Raw genomic sequence first — 19,018 nt, 5'->3', positions numbered from 1 at the left:
TAGAGATCACTTATCACATGAAAGCAATCATGATCACGCAACCAAACTGCCACACAGGAAATTGTGCAACAAAGCTTGAGAATGTAGACAGATACATTGTAGACTGAATATTGCATTTATATTTTAGCATGTGCTTACACTGATAAGCTCAAAGTCTAAAAAAAGTTATTTCATTGATTAATTGGTAGCCTACATTGACTATCTGATCTAGATTGTATAGCCCAATTCTGCGTTTGATTTCACAACACATTGAGTGCTCAGTTTTATGAGTGTGTGTTTTGTCCAACCTTGTCTACTTATATTTTCAACTTCTCTGGATGCAGCTTCTATTTTCTGGCCTTAAAATACAGTATGGTTATCATCAATATATATATATATATATATATACTGATATTTGCAGAAGCAAGGCTGAATAGTCCTAACATTAACATTACAGTTTCAAATGGATATAATGTAGCTATGTTTTAATGGCATTACATCATCATTTTTATCGCCAGACCTGTATTAAGATGGCAAATTACAGACAAGGGATGTAACACTTTGGTGTGAAAGACCAGAGTATACTTTCGGATGGTTAAAACATCATAGCACATGGCTACTTCGGAAGTGTTTATTTTCTTCTGTGGCTGTCTGTGTACTGGTAGATACAATACAACCACAGACCATGACATGTAGCTGGTATCAGCCTTCCCCATGTGTCCTACTTGGTGGGCCTGCATGATATGGTGTGTGTGTGTGTGTGTGTGTGTGTGTGTGTGTCAAGGATGCTAGAAAGTGATGGATAGCCTACTTGACTGTGTTGACACGGCAGAATAATGATATGAGAATAATTAGCAAGATGTTTATAGGCTACATAGGCTTATAGGCAAATGCAATTCCCAATAATAATAAAAAAGCAAACACAAATACTTCTGAGCAACCTACCTTTGCGTAATTCTGTGACATAATTCTGGACATCAGCTAGCCTATTATAGGCTACTGGAACACCCTTGCTAAATAGGCCATACTTTCATGAAAATAAACTAGTGGTAGCCAAATCCTGGACGACTACCTGTAGGCTTCTGCTATTTTCTCAGGTCACTGCTTTTACCGTTAAGATTGTGTTGTATATGTCAACTCCCAGAGGACGTCTCCATTTGAGTTTCTTTCCAAAATATAGACTATAGGCCAAGTGTGCTCGGACAAAACGCCTTGCCCAAAGTTACCTGGGAGTGGCCTAAAATGACAAAATGATTGATCCTCTAGTTGCTTACGCACTTTACCTGCCGACACGTGTAATAACGTGTGGGTGTCCCCAGGGACTCCACCTTAAAACTGACGACAGATCAGAACCGGTGTTTGCACCAATAATCTAGGGAGATGGAAAAACTGAACTGAGACTGTTCCTGGATCAGCATTCCAATCATTGTCTGTCCTATCCGTCGGAGACTGGGTGGAGTAAGGCGGAAGTTGGTTGAAAAAGGAGTACTTCAGGCAAAGAATGAAGTGAGACGATAGAAAGGGAGGGGAATCGACTGCACTGCTACCGCACGAACTACCGTTTAACTCATTTATTTTGAATGAAAAACAGTTGCATCGCAACGTGGTATCGATCTAAGTAGATAGGACTTTCACAACGGAAGCGAAGAAATAAAAAACGCTTGCCACGTCTGAGGGAAAACTAGCGCTTCTCCAACTTTAGGTGTTTCCTGGCTAACACCAGTTTGAGTTTACCGTTGAAGTTCAGCTTTGTCATTTTCTAACTTTAGATTAGTTGGCCTGGCAATCATATAACTTCACGGAATTGCGAGAGGGGAAGAGCGTTTTGGATAAAAACGGCCATCCGATAGCCTACTCGCATCACTGTCTGCGTTTGACTTGTTGGCGGGGCGTTGGTGCCGCCGTCATTTTTCTCCCCCCATTCTCTTGGTCCACCCTTCTGCCCCATTCAAGTCGATAGGACACCATTCTCGACCACTACATTAGTTTTAAAAGAGCACAAATATGGCCGGAATCAACAGCATCGATGCGGTTAAGAGAAAAATCAAAGTTTTACAGCAACAAGCAGATGAGGCAGAGGAGAGAGCCGAGATTTTGCAGAGACAGGTCGAGGAGGAGAAACGCTCGAGAGAACAGGTAAAGTAGTCTAACTCATTTAGTTACATTTAAGTAACCGAGATCTGGTTGTTATCTAATGTTCGTCTGTAGTTACATTGTTGCGTTTCGGAGGAGTTCTTTCCTAATGAAGGGCATATGCTTTTTTGTTGGAGGCGTATGCTATGCATTTGTAAAAGCTGCGTGATACCCTACCACTGGAATTGGTGGACAGGCGAGGAGTTTATCGCAAATATAGAGATTTTAATTAGACTACGTTCAGATTCATTTTGTTCTGATTTTTATTTTGTTACTGACACTTTTTTGACTGTTTCTGAAATTTGTGTGACTTGCACATCTTGTCCACCATTGAAGTTATCGGCTATGCTACTTAGTAACCGAAACTCTGGAACGTTGGAAAATAGATAGCCAATTTCTTGTAAAGAGGATGACTTTTCCGACTTGCTGGAATTAGCTGGCATGAGCTTATATGACACATCTGAACTGGGCGCGTTCCGGATGGAAGGCCCAAACGTTGTTGATGGGTGGCCAGTATGACTCTTTATATTAAAGTAAAAAACAAAGCAAAACTGTGTTTTCTCTAGCGTTAGGCTAATTGGCTTTTCTCTGTCATCATATTTCACCGCTCCCAGTGCAAAGAATTCCAAGTCGTCGGATCTTGACCAGACAAAAAAAGACCCGATAAAGATAAAAAAAATCTTTCTTATTTATGTGTAATGTCATAATAAAAACGATTACTTAGGCCTACACACACATGACCGACTTATTTAAGCCATTTAACACAGACTAGTTGGTAGGTTATTACTTGCACTGGCACCTGTCCAGTGTCTTACAAGCTGTTCTATACCTACAGACCCGATCAGGTAACCTATTCTCATTCTCACCAAAGAGTTTTTAATGTATGCAGAGGATTTTTGTTATATTGCATAATCATCTGGTTGAAAGTGCTTATCTTCATTCAAACATGCCCGGCGAATCAACGTGCCAGACAGACTCACCCTAGATTCCTCACCGCCTTATTAGGAGCGAAATTCTCAGTTTGTAGCGATGTCGTAATATCCGGGTTTCGGGACTAGTAACTACAGCAACAGTAAAGCTTTCGCACAGCTGACGCTGCGCAATGGTTAACTGCGATTCTGTAAGAGCAAGGGTGTTGCCGAATCATTCAGTTTTGTTGCAGTTTCACAATTTGTTGTAATTAGTGTTTTCAGCTTGAAGCTTGAAAGAGGGAGGATTACACAATAAAGGAATGTATCAATATTTATCATTACCTCACTCACTCCTTTCTTTGTGGTAGGCCATACCACTGGGAATAGGCTTTTCCATTATATAATCTCAGCACAGCTAAGCTTGTCAGTATGAAATGTTGGAGACACCTGCACAAACATGAATGGCAGCATAAAGTTCATGTAAACCATGGACTTGAATGTCATTAAAATGTCGAGCAAATGTTTGTCCTTTTCTGGCAGAAGAATGCAGGGTCAGTTTTGTGTTGGTTGTCCTCTCCTCGGGTTTTTATTAGATATGTGTATCGGTTGTTCTCTCCCGGTCCCATTCTCTTGGCCATGTGTCTCTTGTTAATCCTCTCTGTTCTTTTTTTATCCTCTCTTCCTTCCATTGTTTCTTCTATCCCTCTCTCAGGCTGAGGCAGAGGTAGCCTCTCTGAACAGGCGTATCCAGCTGGTTGAGGAGGAGCTGGACCGGGCTCAGGAGCGTCTGGCCACTGCCCTGCAGAAGCTTGAGGAGGCTGAGAAGGCCGCTGATGAGAGCGAGAGGTGCGTGTGCATTCACCCAAGACATTGACAAATCTGAATGTACACATAAATAGGATTCCCACAGCCATGGAGATCCCATTTTCCAGGCTTTAAAAAAGTCATGAAATTCAGCAAGTTCATAGAAGTACAATGATGATGTACAGTGCAATTTCTGCTTGAATCGATATAGTCAATCAAAACAAGCCTATTCGAAAAAGACTGGAAAAGGTTGTCTAATAGATAATAAAAGTTTAATATTTATTCAGTAATTATTGAACTAATTTAGTGGAGTAAATTACATAATTTTGTTTATCCGTTGTGAAGCGTCATTGGAATTAAAGATCCTTGAAAAGGCATGGAAACGTTTTCCAAATGGTGACAAAAAAAACCCAATGGAACCTGGGCACACGCAGGACATATGTTCACCATCTCAATTCCCACACAAATGAATCCTCTCTCTCTCTCTCTCTCTCTCTCTCTCTCTCTCTCTCTCTCTCTCTCTCTCTCTCTCTCTCTCTCTCTCTCTCTCTCTCTCTCTCTCTCTCTCTCTCTCTCTCTCTCTCTGTGTGTGACAGAGGGATGAAGGTGATTGAGAACAGGGCCATGAAGGACGAGGAGAAGATGGAGCTGCAGGAGATCCAGCTGAAGGAGGCCAAGCACATCGCTGAGGAGGCTGACCGCAAGTACGAAGAGGTGAGTGTTCAAAACATGCACTCATGTACACAGATTACTCAGTAATGAGAAACATCCATGGCTCACTATAACACACTCTCTCTCTTTCTCTCTCTCTCTCTCTGTCTCTTTCTCTCTCTCTCTCTCTGTGAATGCAGGTTGCCCGTAAGCTGGTGATTGTTGAGGGAGAGCTGGAGCGTACAGAGGAGAGGGCAGAGCTGTCCGAGGCGTGAGTCAAATTTACACACACACACACATGTGTGTATATATATAAACACACACACACACAAACTGATTGTTTCCATATATAGGCCCCTTCAATTGACAGTGCAAGGATCCAAACCTCCATGGCCACATACAGCTGTTACTGAACAGAGCACACATTCCAGGATGAGTGCAGTAATTCTGGGCTGGAATCTCTTTCAAAAACATTCAGCCACCCAGACTCATCTGACGGGCCATCCCATAATAAGACTGGTCCCTATTGTTCTCCCCTCATGAGAAAAAATGCCCTCATTTGCATGACAACAGTGATTCCCTTCATAACCAAATACCTGTGTGTGTGTGTGTGTGTGTGCACACGTGTGCTCCTGCATGGGTTTGGGTATGACCTACATTCTGCCCCCACCCCACCCCTCTCCTGTTGTTGGCCGGTGGTTTGGTTGGATGTGTGCATGCTGCCCTGCGCCCTGCCCTGGTGATGCTGCGACCTCTCTCCTGCACTAACAGCGCTGCCAAGGGTCTGGAGGAGGAACTTAGGGGACTGGACCAAACAATGAAGAGCCTGCAGGTTTCTGAGGACAAGGTAGTGTGTGTGTGTGTGTGTGTGTGTGTGTGACAAAAAAAAGAGAGACTGACACAGAGTGAGTGTGAGAGAGAAAGTGTTTGCACATGAATGAATGAAATGATGTTGTTTCAAGGTTTGCAGTTCCATATCAGCCAGTGGGGTTCAGCTTGGGTTTTTTTCTTTATGAGAGCCCGTGTGGAGTTGAGGGTGAAAGAAATGGTGATGGTGTGGGGATGTGTGCCTGTGTGAAGATGGAGTGAGCGTTAGTGTGGGGGCTTCCTGTGATGACTTTCACATTGTAGCCGGAGATGATGATGAAGTCCCTGCACTCCTCAGAGACGGCCATCTTTCTTCACTACCTTTAAGGGGTCTCAGCGCTGTACCCTTTTTACTTCCTCACCTTTTATCCGCCCTTTTCTACTCTCTCTCTCTCCCAAGGACTGCTTTTTTTTCTGCCTTGTTCTTGTCTCATGCTTCTGTTACTGTCACTCACTCTCTCACTTTCACTATCTCCCTCCCTTCCTCCTGGCTCTCTTAATCAGAACCACAGACACACCTTATTGTCCTGAGGGCAGAAGCCAGCCTGCTCTTTGCTGAAGTCACTCCTTGTCTCTGCATGGATTGTGTTACCTTGTTTAGCTTAGCATGTTTGTATGCTTCACAGCTTTCTGCCTTGTCTAAGCATGCTTTAAGGTGCCACTTGACTTGAGCCAATGCTTGTTTAATTCCACAGAACACAGACACACACACATGTGCAACTACAATACATTTAATTCTGTAGGACACCAGCAACACAAGTCTTTCTAAGTCACTGGAATCTTACATGATCACCAACAGTAGTAGACCACTTCCAGCTTCTTATCACAGGTCTGTGTATGACGGACACTCCCTGTAACAGCCACACTCTGACATGCCACCCTTGTAATGCTGTTGTATCACTTAAGCCTTTTTTCCCTTTACTTGCCTCTCACTCTTTTTTCCTTCCAGTGTTTGTGTCTGTCCCTTCAAATGTTCCCTCTGATGGCTTTTTTTTCTCACCTGCCTTTTCATGACCTCTTCCTCTCTATGCTCGTATGTTGCCTCTCATCAAAATGGCCGTCCTCGGTGCAGTAAGTGTGCCGAGCTTGAGGAGGAGCTGAAAAATGTCACCAATAATCTTAAGAGCCTGGAGGCCCAGGCCGAAAAGGTACCACTGGCTCCGGGGGCTGTTCCTGCATGTGTGTGTGCATGGATCCAATTATGTGGGGTGTGTAGAGTGAGAGGGGGGGGGGGGGTTAGGTCTACTGAGATACTCAAGTTCCCATTTTGATAGGTTTAGCCCTGTATCTGTTGCAAGAGCATTTATCCACCGTCAGTTGAGCTCTGTATTTTGCAGTTGATGGACTCTAGATTTAATACTTCTGTGCAGTCATACACATCTAACCAGAATGTGTTTCCTGTATCACTGGCCTATCCACCTTTGCTTTATTATCCATACCAAAAGGCCAGAGATGTCATGGCATATGACGTACACCCTCTATTGGAGCCCTGTGATTGGATAACGTCTCTACCCATCATGTCAGTGATTGGCTGTGTGGAGTGATGTGGAATGTGACTCCTCAAATACCCATTTACATGCAATTAAATTCCATGGAATGGATTTAATTACTGTCAGGATGAGGGGAGGGAGGTATTAAGTCTACTACATAGAGATAGTTATCTGCTTAGGGTGTTGATGAGAATCACTGCGATGCACCTTAAAATGCATGACTGACCTGTCAGTGTAAATTCTCTTGAAGATGTTACAGGCCCGTGTTCAGTCTAATCACCTCCCAGAAAATGCCTGAAGGTGCACAGCAGAGGCGGAAATCCCGGGTTCATAAAGTTGAAATTCAGTGAAGGGTTGAAGTAGCTTTGCTGTGGAAAGTCCCTCCGATTATTTTCGGTTATACTCACGCACGTAAAAATATAGCTGGAACACAATGCTTAGAAATTATACAGACTTTTTTCGGCGAGAGAAAATTAATATTCCAAAAGAAACAAGGCAGCTTAAAGCCATGACACACACACACACACACACACAAACTGAGGCGTCTGTTTGTTTTTGTGACTGTTCCAGCCACATTCCAGTGGACAAGCCCTGATGTGCTTTTAGTCCCTGGCATCAGCACAACACCTAGCCCAGCTGTACACACACACACACACACACACACATACATACATACATATATATAATCAGAGCTGTGTCAGTTTCCACTGCAGTAAACCACTAAGTATCTACATGGTCTCAGCTCCCAGAAGAGAATCACTATTCTAACGCGCACTCACGCAGGGTGTGCAATGTTAACAGCAGGTCCCCTTTCTAAGTGTGTAGCTGTTGATTAGGTTGCTGATATGGTAGTGATGCATGGACACAGGATATCAGTTTTCCTTAGAAGAAAAAACTGGGTATTATAAAGTGTGTGTGTGTGTGTGTGTAACTCACTGATTGTGTCATCCTTTTTTTCTGCAGTACTCTCAGAAAGAGGACAAATATGAGGAAGAGATCAAGATATTGACTGATAAACTGAAAGAGGCAAGTCACATCTCACCACTTCCCACGCACAAAGCATTTCTGTTGTCTAAAGTGTGTGAAAATACTAAGTGTGTATTTATTTGTGTGTGTGTGTGTCTGTATTTATTTGTTTGTTTGTTTGTTTGTTTGTTTGTTTCAGGCTGAGACTCGTGCTGAGTTTGCAGAGAGGTCTGTGGCTAAACTGGAGAAGACCATTGATGACCTGGAAGGTAAAACTTTTCGTCTTTCCTTTTTTTTTGTCCTATCATTCTCTCATCACGTGTCTGCTCTTTCCTTCCTCGGGGCTCCATCCTGCCTGGAGATCCTCTTGTGCCTTTTCCTGCTTCACAACTGATTTCCCTCCTGTGTTCTTTTTCCCTCTCCTTTTCTCTCCCATTCTTCCTTTCACTTCACCTCCTCTCTGTCTCTCCCACTCGTCCATTTCTCTCTGTGGCCTTTCTTTCTTTCTTTCTTTCTTTCTTTCTTTCTCTCTTTGTTTTCCCTCTCTTGTGATGGACAGATGAGCTGTATGCTCAGAAACTGAAGTATAAGGCCATTAGTGAGGAGCTGGACCATGCTCTCAACGACATGACTTCCATGTAATTACTCTGTCCTTTTGTGTGCTGTGTGTGTGTGTGTGTGTGTGTGTGTGTGTGTGTGTGTGTGTAACAGAGATGTAACATAACGGTGTTATGAGTTCAGACATGCCTGTTGCAGTACTGGTGACGCAGTCTGTCATAGCTGACCGTGCAAAAGTGGAGCCTTTGTGGGTGTTTTTAGAGTTACAGTGACAGTACAGCGTTGTTGCCACCAACAGGGTACTTTATTGTGTCTAGTCTTTTTTTTTTAGACTGTATTTGTCCAGCTGTAGTTTAACTCCTGAATAACGACATCGACGACACCCAGTTAAAGACAGGAAACGATAACAGTGCCCTTGATTGGGGTGAATCCTCTGTAGTCAGTTTACCCCAGAATGCCGTTGAGGAGTTCTGCCAGGTGTGGTAGGGAGCAGGAATGTGTTTGGGGTACCTCAGAGGCAGCACTCACACGGTCTGACCCACTTAAGTGAAGGTCACCCCCAGCGGAGCTGAGCTGATAAGTGTATATGTCAGCCTAGCATGTCTGTGTTTGCTGTGCCTGGGCTTTAGAGCGTTAGAGCCTGAGGTTAATTATCAAAGCTGTCGTCTCACTCACACTCTAAAGGTTGCACTGTGCATTGTGGGTACTCACCAACTAACCGTAACCATAAAGCAGTGCTGTATATGATTCTGAGAGCTGTGTTCCTGCTCTGTATTTGCAGATAAGATGCACAGGAGTTTCTTCTTCTCTGGCTGTCTGGCTCTTCAAACTCAGACAAAGGCCTTCACCCACTTCTCTTCATTTCGACTGCCTGGTTTTCCCCTTGCTTTTTTCTCTTATTCCCCCTCTTCTCTTCTCCTTCTGTCTCTTTCTCCAGTCTGTCTATTCTGTCATTATTTAGGATCGAAGTCCGTTTTCATTTCTTTACCTGTACAGGTCTGTTGTGTCACCTTTTTGCTAGTTGTGTTTTTATCCTCTGTCTCTCTCCTGTTTGTTCACCCATTGTCCTCGCATAAGGGTGGGGCTTGGGCTCCCATTGGACCTCTGTACTGTGCCTGTCCAGTTTCTGTTTCCTTTGGTGCTTGGGCTCTGGTCTTTTTCCTGTTCCATATGTTCTTGAATGAAAGGAGGATAAAAAAAAAAAAAAAAAAATTTGTGTGTCCTTTTTTTTCTTTTCCTTATTTACTCTGTCTCTTCACTGGATGGTCTGTTGTGTCTGTCTTTGCGGAAGTGAGCATGTGTGGCTGTGATGCTGTCTGTGATTATTAGACGGTTTTTAGGTGGAACCATACATAAGGGAGTGGGGATGAGTGTATGGATGTGTGTGTAAGTGTGTAGTGTGAGTGAAGAAGTCAGAGATGGCGGCACCTGTCTCAGATTGACCATTAGACACACACACACACACACACACACACACACACACACACACACACACACACACACACACACATACACATAGTACTTAGCAGTTTTGGTTAATCTGCATTCATATTTAAACCTATCCTATAAAATATGGATATTTGTTTACTGTCAGTATAGTTTGGGAAGGACAAGCAGCATATCAAGTACAACAGTATTAGTGTTGAGGGATGAAGGCTGCACCTTTTGGGGAAATATCAACCTTCAACCTAAGACCCTTAGAGTGAAGAGGAGAAATGAAGAGAGGAGTACTAAATAATAGTTAATACAGTACTTGCGTTTAATGACATCAGGGATTTGTAGAAGACCAATAATGGTGCTGCTGTAGCTCTAGGGAACGTGTCTATCAGCCAGGTGAGAGAGTTTGCGTCTGGATGTCTAACACTTGAAACCCTGTGTGCTGCAGAGCGAGTGGCCCAAGCTAAGGAGGAGAACGTTCAGCTCAACGCCACCCTGGAACAAACCCTGCAGGACCTCAGCAGCGTCTGAGGGATCAGCAGCACAAACATCTCACCCTCCCCTCCTGTGTCTCCTCTCTCTCTCTCTCTCTCTCTCTCTCTCTCTCTCTCTCTCTCTCTCTCTCTCTCTCTCTCTCTCTCTCTCTCTCTCTTTCTCTTTGTTATTGGGTTTGCTAAAAGAGACCCCCACCTGAAACGCTTAACAGTCTTCCTTCTCCACTTGTAATCCCACTCCAACTCAGTTTTCTCAACACCCTCACCTGTCTTGGCACCAAAAAAAAAAAAAAAAAAAAGCAGTTTGGGGACCAAAACCACCGCTGAAGGCCTCTAACCACGTAGTTTCTCATGTATGTGGAGACCACTTCAGTTTTGTTTTGTAATCATGTATCTTTTGTGTACGTTTGGGCATGAAGTGGTTTCATTCTAAGCGTTATTAACACGCAAGCCAATTTCGAGAGCCACTTTTATGAATGTGCACAGTGCTCTTAAACTTTTTGGGGTTGTTTTTAAACATGATACCATTGTAATGTACCTCTGGGAGAGCCGTAAGGCATTGCTGCTCAAGCGAGCCAACTACAAGCAATGTTACTGCCAACACAGAGCAGCCTCTGAAATGTGGAGTGGAGCGGAGAGATGACACTCAGTGGGAGAGATGGTAATTATTGAGGAGTATTTCAACTGGAACATGTCCACTGCTACATATAATTACTTTATTACAGCTTGTGTCTGTGTTCAATGACTAACTAAATCTCTTCTTTTTTTAAAAAAAAAAACAAACAAACAAATAAAGTCCATGATTTTTACTACCACTCAACACTTGACAATCCTTGTCCACTCTGTATAGGCAGATGTATATACAGTATGGAAATGAGCATAGACATATTTGTAGGCCTAATTGATGCCATCAAAGTGGCTATAAAAGGTTCATCAGTTTAGAGATAGTATTTCAGTTCTGTGAATAGGGATATAGGGTGGTATCCTAGTGTGAAAAATGCATAGTCAACAACATGTGAAAAGAGGATCAGAAAAATTTAGAATTTCTACTGATTACGAGGATTTTTGTTTAGTTAAGGTTTGGTAGTGTTATGTATGTTTGCTTCCAGAGCCAGGCAACATAAATTGACAAAAAGTGTATGGGATTACAATTAGGGACATTAACCATTTGGAAATATACCACCTAGTGAATCTGTATAAGACACATACACACACACTGACATGTAATATACAAATACTGTAGGCCTAATAGCAGGAATTCAGAAGCGATCTTCATATGATAGTTGTCTTCTTTGATAGACTAGATTTAAGTGGACTTAAATTGAGAGGTATTAATATTGATATACTGTAGTGTACTAAAGTATAACAAAGTTGTAGTAAAATATAGTGGTAAAAGGTTTGTTACCCTGGTAACATGGGGTTGGACAAAATATCAAGTAGGCTACGGCTGCATATCTAGTACCTAGGCATATGTAAACTTAAAGGAAAAAAAAGACAGTGAATTAAACACTCATTCTTTCATTTTTTTTAATGAAACAATACGTGGGTTGCACACGGTAGAGGGGTAACAGGGATGCATTACTATTTTTTATTGTAAATATTGACATAAACGTGAACACTGGGTTACTTACTGTACATATTCCAGTAATAAAAAGCTTTATTTTTTATTTGCATAGTACCTTTCATACACAGAATGCAGCATGGGCGGATTATGAACTTTTGGGCCCCTGGGCCCAGATGTATTAAGGGCCCCCCACTAATTGTCGTATATGTGGGAGGGGGGTTTGGGGGTCCTCCCTCAGACATTTTTTAATTAGTTTGATGTGATTTCCTGTATTCTGGTGCATTTTGGGGATTGCCAATACTAAATTCAATCAGATTCATAGCCTACATCCTGATTTGTTGATATTGAGGCAATGATTCCATGCAAAGGCTTGGGTTTCAGGGCCCCCTGACCCCTTGGGCCCCTGGGCCTGGGCCCGGTAGGCCCGTGCAGTAATCCATCCCTGAAATGCAGCTCAAAGTGTCATTACATTTGGAGCATTTCACAATACTGGGGGGGTAATACAAACAGACAAACAGGACAATACAACAAAACATAGACAAAACAAATCTCTCAAAAGCTAAACAAAACATCAGAGATTCAGAATTAAAAAAAAATGAGTAATGATGGTAAGGTGATAGATCGGCTACAACAGCACATACAATACAACTAATGCAGTGAAAATAGGAAGACTAGAAGAAGTGTAAATAGCAGCAGTAGAATGTAAAATAATGTGAAGAAATATGGCTACAAGATAAAAGTGAGTTAACTACCGGGACAGAATATGTCCTCAAATTCCGGAATGTCCCACCCAACCCCTGCTATACTTGCAACGAAGCGCGGTTGCATTTAACAGATGGTGTGTAATCTCCCTGCAACATTCGTTGGTTAGTTTCATTTCATTTTTCTTATCATGTTCCAAAGTGCGACTGAGCCCTCATTAAACTTTAGTCAAGCACTTGAACAGCACACGGATCAACTTTCGGATGTAGTGTACTAATCTGAAGAAAAATGGGATTAATCACACTTGTGGTATTTGTTGGAGTCATCCTGCCCTTTTTAAATGGTAAGTGTGCTGGTTTCTAGTATTCTTGGTTGTGGTCGGACATCAGCTGCCTTTGCCCAGAAATTGAATCCACAGATCAATCAAATGCGTCACGTTATCTTAAAGATGGTCGTATAGAATATAGCAAGACTTTATGTAATTGTTTTTACAGTATTCAGGTCTGTTGATGTATGAACATAATATGTAGCCATGTGTTTCAAACTTGTTAAGGACTTGACGTATGGTCAAGCCTGTCAATCTGTTGAAAAAATACTTCCTTTATGTCCATTTGGAATAAAAGTACCCAGTATTCATCACAGGGCTATATCCAAACTGAAATATGTAATCATATATTTAGAGAGGATACTGCCACTCTTTTAAAATGGCATTATTGAAGGACCCAGGCTATTGTGTTGTTCAGCAATTACTGAAATGTTAAACTTAATACAGTAGCTCTTGGACTGGCTGTTTTGTTATTAATGTCGCCTTCCTGGACAATATTGTACAGTTACTGGGAGAGGTTGTGAAAGTGTTGTGTAATGATCACTGATCATTTTCAACATTATGTCTCTGTGTTCATTGCCAATTCTCAACCATTCTTTTGGGAGACACCTCTAAGCCCTACTATCCTGCATTTTACTAAATTTGAGTGATTTGTGGTTTTAGTTTTATTTTTCTCAGTGTTAATATAACTTATAGCTCTTGGCCAAGCTATGAGGAAGTGTTGTTAATGTTTAACTTGTGTCTGGCTGTACTACCTAGGTTACAATCAGTTATGAAGTAAACATTGATCAATACCAGTGCTGAACAACACTGAAATATGAGCCATACCTCATTTAGCTAAAGGTCATACAATTCCTTGGACTTTGGTTGCTTAGGTCTGCTTAATTGCAGCTGCAATTATGTTATCACTGTAATGTTAATCATTTGTTAAATCTATATTGAAGATTCAGTCTGTGACTTTCAGTTTTGTTAATTCCCCTAAAGCCCTCCCAGGTATGCCAGATAGACATTCTCTCTATTATGTGTATACTGCGCTATCAAAGCCCGTATCTGCACCTGGCATCTTTGAATTCACCGGCATGGGTGTCCTGGATAATCGAAAGATTGACTACTACAACAGTGTCGATAAGATGAAGATCCCTCAACAGAACTGGATGAAAGAGAAGCTTCCCGCAGACTACTGGGAGAAGGGAACCCAGTCACGCAGGAGCAAAGAGCAGTGGTTCAAAGTCAATGTGAACATCCTAATGGAACGCATGAGGCAAAATAACTCTGGTGAGTATCAAGTCTGAAAGTATTAAATAGACTAAATTAAACTATGGCAACCATATGTCTGGTTTGCTTTATTTGCACTGCTTGTTGTTTATCCCCCTGCAGATGTTCACGTCCTGAACTGGCGACATGGTTGTGTGGTTGACAAATTCCCAGATGGTCGTGTCCAATTCATCAAGGGGGCTGATGAGTACAGCTATGATGGACGGGATTTCCTGTCCTTTGATGATGCCTCCATGCAGTGGATAGCCCCAGTTAATGAAGCTGTACAAACGAAGCAGAAGTGGGATGGGGTTCCCATCCTTAACCAGTACACCAAGGGCTACCTGGAGAAAGAGTGCGTGGACTGGCTGGACAAATTCATCACCTATGCTGATGCAGCACTCATAGGATCTTGTATGTACTCTGGGATGTGTTTTCTTTTGTCAGAGAATAATCTGGAAAACAGAAGGTCACTAATCTCACTTATTTTACAGCTCCACCCCACATTTATCTCTTTGCTCGGACAAGCAAGGAGTTTGCGGACATGCTGACTATGACCTGCCTGGCAACAGGGTTTCTTCCAAAAGACATTGAAATGTTTATTGAGAAGAGATCCGTTAAGGTTAAATCAATCTTTCCTGAAGAGGTCTATCCAAATGGCGATGGAACCCACCAGGCCAGATTGGTTGTGCATGTACCTAAATCAGAGGCAAATGATTATCAGTGTTCTGTGAACCACAGGACCCTCCAGGCACCAGTGGTCAGTACCTGGGAAACAGGTAAAGTTACTTTTTTCACCACACATATCCATCTGATCATCTTTGTGTTTGTGTACTGTATGAATGTGATGTGTGTATGGTCTTGTGATGTATGTATCAGGGATTTTAAGACCTGTGCACACTTGATCTGGCACTTGAGTCACACTCACTGATACAGATTTCGTTACAGATCAGTACTGACTCAGGTCATGAGGGATACTCAAGTCAGGCCATACTAGTTCATTACTTCATGCACCACACAGACAGGAATGAACTTATAAAGGAAGATTATTTACCAAATGTATCTAATAAACCCTTTTGACAAAAAGAATAAGACTCATTAGCTGCTCTATGAAGAACCTTATTTAAAATATTCTGTTTTTCACTTCTGCAAACATATTAATCATGTACATAAGCCTAATGAACACACAGTGTCATAATTAAATAGCAGCCTAATGCATAGGTCATAGGAGTTTGAGCATATTGTTTTTCTATGTGTGCAAATCTTTAGGTCAAGTGATGTTCATTTAATGATGACAGAAACAGTGCCATGGTGAATTAATTAATGAGTCATAATGTTTCCTAATATTTGTGCTTAGGTGGACATCTGACTGACGAAACTTCCTCCATTGGTGTGATTATGGGGGGAGCTGCTGGAGGTGTAGTTGTTCTTATTGTGGTCATAGTTGCGGTTGTCATGATGAAGAAAAAAGGAACTGGTAGGTTCTCCAACACAGTAGTGATGTAATTCGATATACTTGTGTCTATATTAGTAAAGATCAGAATGCCATTCAAATTAGAAGAATCTACTGCTTTTCAGTGTGTCGCCATTACATTATGAAGTATTAACATGTTTTTAATTTATGCTATAGAGAAGACTATTGAGAAGACTGCAGCACCAGCTGAGAAGCATCTTCTGGGAGGTGAGCCAATCTATTGTTTCTTATGATAAAACACATTTTTGTAAGGAGACATTGAAACAAACAGCATTATACTGCATCACAAAAGGGTTATTCAATATCAAAAATGTTGATGTTTTATCTTTTTATACAAAGGGGGACCTTAAAGAACTGTTCATTTCAAATATTTCAATTAGACATTGTTTTAAAGCCAGAATAACTTGTTTGTTAGAGGCATCCTGTTATTGTGAAACTTTTCAGTACATTTTATGAACCCATTATTATATCTGAACGGTCAGTTTATGGTCTTCATAAAAAAATTGTAGAGACTAAATCCATGGGCTTCTCTGGGTGGCCATGAGGCCTTTTATTCCTGACTGTCTCCCAAATAGAATCAGACAAGTTTCTAATTAGCATTGTAGGGAGCAATAAAGATCCTGTATTTATTTTGCTGCACCCATGTAGGTTGTATTAGTAAATGGATTAAAACAGTCGATTTTTTAGCCAGGCAAGAAAAAGACGATGGTAGTTTCTCTACCACAGTAGTGATGGAATTTGATATAGTTTTGGATTAGAATGGCCATTCAAATTAGAATAATCCATTGCTTTTCAATGTGTTGCCATCACATAATGAAGTATTAACATGTTTTTAATGTATGCTATAGGGAAGAAGACGGGAGGTGAGCCCATCTATTGTTTCTTATCATAAACCACATTTTTATAAGGAGACATTGAAACAAACAGCTTGATTATACTGCATCACAAAATAAAGTTATTCAGTGCCTATAATGTTGATAATTTACCTTTTCACATGAACAGGGACCTTAAAAACTTAATTTCAAATATTTCAATTTGACATTGTTTTGAGTAGAGTTAGAATAACAGGCATGTTAGAGGCCTACTGTTACTTTGAACACACTGCATTTATATCTGTCAGTTTGGTATGGTTAAATGATTGTAGAGACTAAATCCATGGATAAAAATATACTGTTTCTTTGTTGGAAACAGTTTTGTTGGTTTTGTTTGTTTTGTTTTTGTTTTGTAACTTCATTGGGCACAAACTGCATATTGTTCCTTTTAGATCTTCCAGCGCCAAAGTTCAGACCAATGATGATGGCTGGATAAAGGGCTGGATAAACCTATTAACCCATTATTATTATTTTAATATCTATTTCAGATTCTAGTTCAGAGGGAAGCCATGACTCTGGTTTGAACACAGGTAAGATTTCTCATTTTGAATGTGAAAATAAATATGGTAATATACTACAGACTAATTACATGATAATGAGCTGTATACTTCATGTCTATTGAATTAGTATTTCCTCGTGGCAGGGAGTGTCAGGTTACTGTCTGCTGTTACAATTGCAAATGAAAAAGGGTCTTAGGCCTACTACCATTTCACCAAAAAACTTTACTTTTACTTTTTTTACAGAAAGATTGACCAATAGGAATGACTAAAGCTCATTTCAACTGTTTATTCTATTAGTTGACATAAACACTTTTGCTCTGTACTAGTCAATGGTTGTAGTTGAGTGAAACGGTTTTAGCCATTTGAGTGATTTTGTAGCTTGGACCACTTATTTCTCTTGTGTCTGTTATGGAAGCTGTTGGAACCTTTTATCATTTTTCATCTTGTGATTGATCAGGACCAGGATCCTATGCCAGCTCAGATAGGCAAAGGCAGTACTGATCCCATTGTGTCAGTGAAAAGTGTGCCGTGAATATGTACTGGATGGTAATGGTTGGTGAGTATCATCCTTAAATCAGGAAACAGAAAACTGGACCTTGAAGAGTTCATCAGAGACTGTCAGTCTATCTATAAAGGGGCTTTATTTGTAAAACCTCATGTAATGGTAGCCAGCAGGTACAGAGCATACTGTGAGTAAACCTCCTGACACCTTAAAAGACATGCTTGTGACAGACACTGATTGGCTTTAGTCTCCCTGTTAGCCTCAAGGTTGTCAGTGTGAGTGCTGTCCACACAACGCAGGTCACTCTCACAAATAACTCTGTTGGTGAACCGATGATTCATAGCTCTTCTTCACAGTTGAAAATGGCATTTGAGGTGAAGGCTGAATGTAGAGAGGGTGAAGCGGAGTATTCAAGGATCTTTGCTGAAGGTTCCATGTTAATCAGTTGCTCTGAATTAGTTTAAATCATCCCATTGAAAGCCTTATTTGAAGATACCCTCTCACCTGAATGCATGATCCTCAGTTGAATATCCCATTAATCTAGTTTGAAAGTAGTTTTGACTGATGACTGATTTCTCAGTTGAAATTACTGTGCTTTTGGGTTTTTGGGGGAGGTTCTCTACATCTCATTCTTGATATTTTTGTGTTTTTTTCTATTTCAGAGTTAAGAAAAATCAGTTCCTCCATTGCTGAGTAACCTGTTAACCAAAAGACACCAGTTGAGCTCAGAAATTATCCACTTTTATTACATGCAATTCTAATGAACTCTTGTGGTCATTTTTCATGGGCAAGACTACTGACCTTATATTCTTACAAAAGGGTATTTACATTTACGGAAGACATTTTTGCATTTTCAAACACAGTGTTCAAGTGCACTCCCACAGATCCTCATTGCCATCACTGGAAAGCGGTGGTTTCCCATACACACACTCCATAGTTCTCCACTCCATAACTCCTCGCAAAGAGATCGACATGAGCTTTCCCGAAGCACTGCCACACCCCCTGCACCACCTGTGGGTGAAGACGCCACTCCCAATGTGATAGGGTAGCCTGGACCTACCATACATATTTCATAATTTCACAATTTCTAAATTCCAACATTAATTTGATCTTAACATTAAGATTGCATCTGCTAAATTAATGTAAATGTAAGATTACGCTGTTTAGCGCCACCAAGTCTGTTATGTGATCATGTATGGTTTTATGATTTGATGTTGTTATTTTAATTAATTAGAAAGTGCTTATTTTCTGTTTCTCACTCTTCTGATGAGATATGGGCATGGAATTAACACTACTGTGAATTCGAATTGAATTGTAATTTGAATATTCTCCTTCTAATGTGCCTTTACACTTTATACATTTTTATTGAGCGTTTTGTGTTGCAATCTGTCCATTAAAATGCCAGTAGCAGCAATAAAATACTTTGTTTTTATTAGACATAAAGTGCTGCTTTCCCATACATGGATTAAGCCTAGTCCTTGACTAAAAGCTTGACTAAAGCTGAAGTGAGTTTTTAAAATAAATCTTAAAAAATA

At 41.0% G+C, this 19,018-nt stretch overlaps 2 protein-coding genes across 11 annotated transcripts in view; both read left to right on the top strand.

The window, feature by feature from the left end:
* The window catches only part of tpm3 (tropomyosin 3), a 15,993-nt gene extending 4,883 nt beyond the window's left edge, over positions 1-11,110 (top strand). The window contains exons 1-9 of one of the 10 annotated variants that reach the window (XM_048229543.1): positions 1,290-2,115; positions 3,736-3,869; positions 4,424-4,541; positions 4,679-4,749; positions 6,418-6,493; positions 7,799-7,861; positions 8,001-8,070; positions 8,361-8,439; positions 9,141-9,827. In XM_048229543.1, coding sequence (XP_048085500.1) covers positions 1,984-2,115; positions 3,736-3,869; positions 4,424-4,541; positions 4,679-4,749; positions 6,418-6,493; positions 7,799-7,861; positions 8,001-8,070; positions 8,361-8,439; positions 9,141-9,144 — 747 coding nt within the window. In that variant the 5' untranslated portion in view covers positions 1,290-1,983 and the 3' untranslated portion in view covers positions 9,145-9,827. The other 9 variants (XM_048229541.1, XM_048229537.1, XM_048229536.1 and 6 more) reach the window with 9 other exon arrangements.
* A 1,654-nt stretch (positions 11,111-12,764) lies between these two features.
* On the top strand, positions 12,765-19,018 carry LOC125285213 (class I histocompatibility antigen, F10 alpha chain-like). The gene is made up of 10 exons (XM_048229532.1): positions 12,765-12,899; positions 13,866-14,156; positions 14,259-14,549; positions 14,630-14,914; positions 15,493-15,612; positions 15,766-15,816; positions 16,458-16,472; positions 16,970-17,011; positions 17,439-17,537; positions 18,146-19,018. The coding sequence occupies exons 1-9, from the start codon at positions 12,845-12,847 to the stop codon at positions 17,480-17,482; spliced, it is 1,194 nt and encodes a 397-aa protein (XP_048085489.1). The 5' UTR covers positions 12,765-12,844; the 3' UTR covers positions 17,483-17,537; positions 18,146-19,018.

This window comes from Alosa alosa, chromosome 20 (genome assembly GCF_017589495.1).
Source record: "Alosa alosa isolate M-15738 ecotype Scorff River chromosome 20, AALO_Geno_1.1, whole genome shotgun sequence".
Lineage (NCBI taxonomy): Eukaryota > Metazoa > Chordata > Actinopteri > Clupeiformes > Clupeidae > Alosa > Alosa alosa.
Note: the sequence above shows the minus strand (reverse complement) of the source record. Positions and strands in the feature narration are given on the sequence as shown.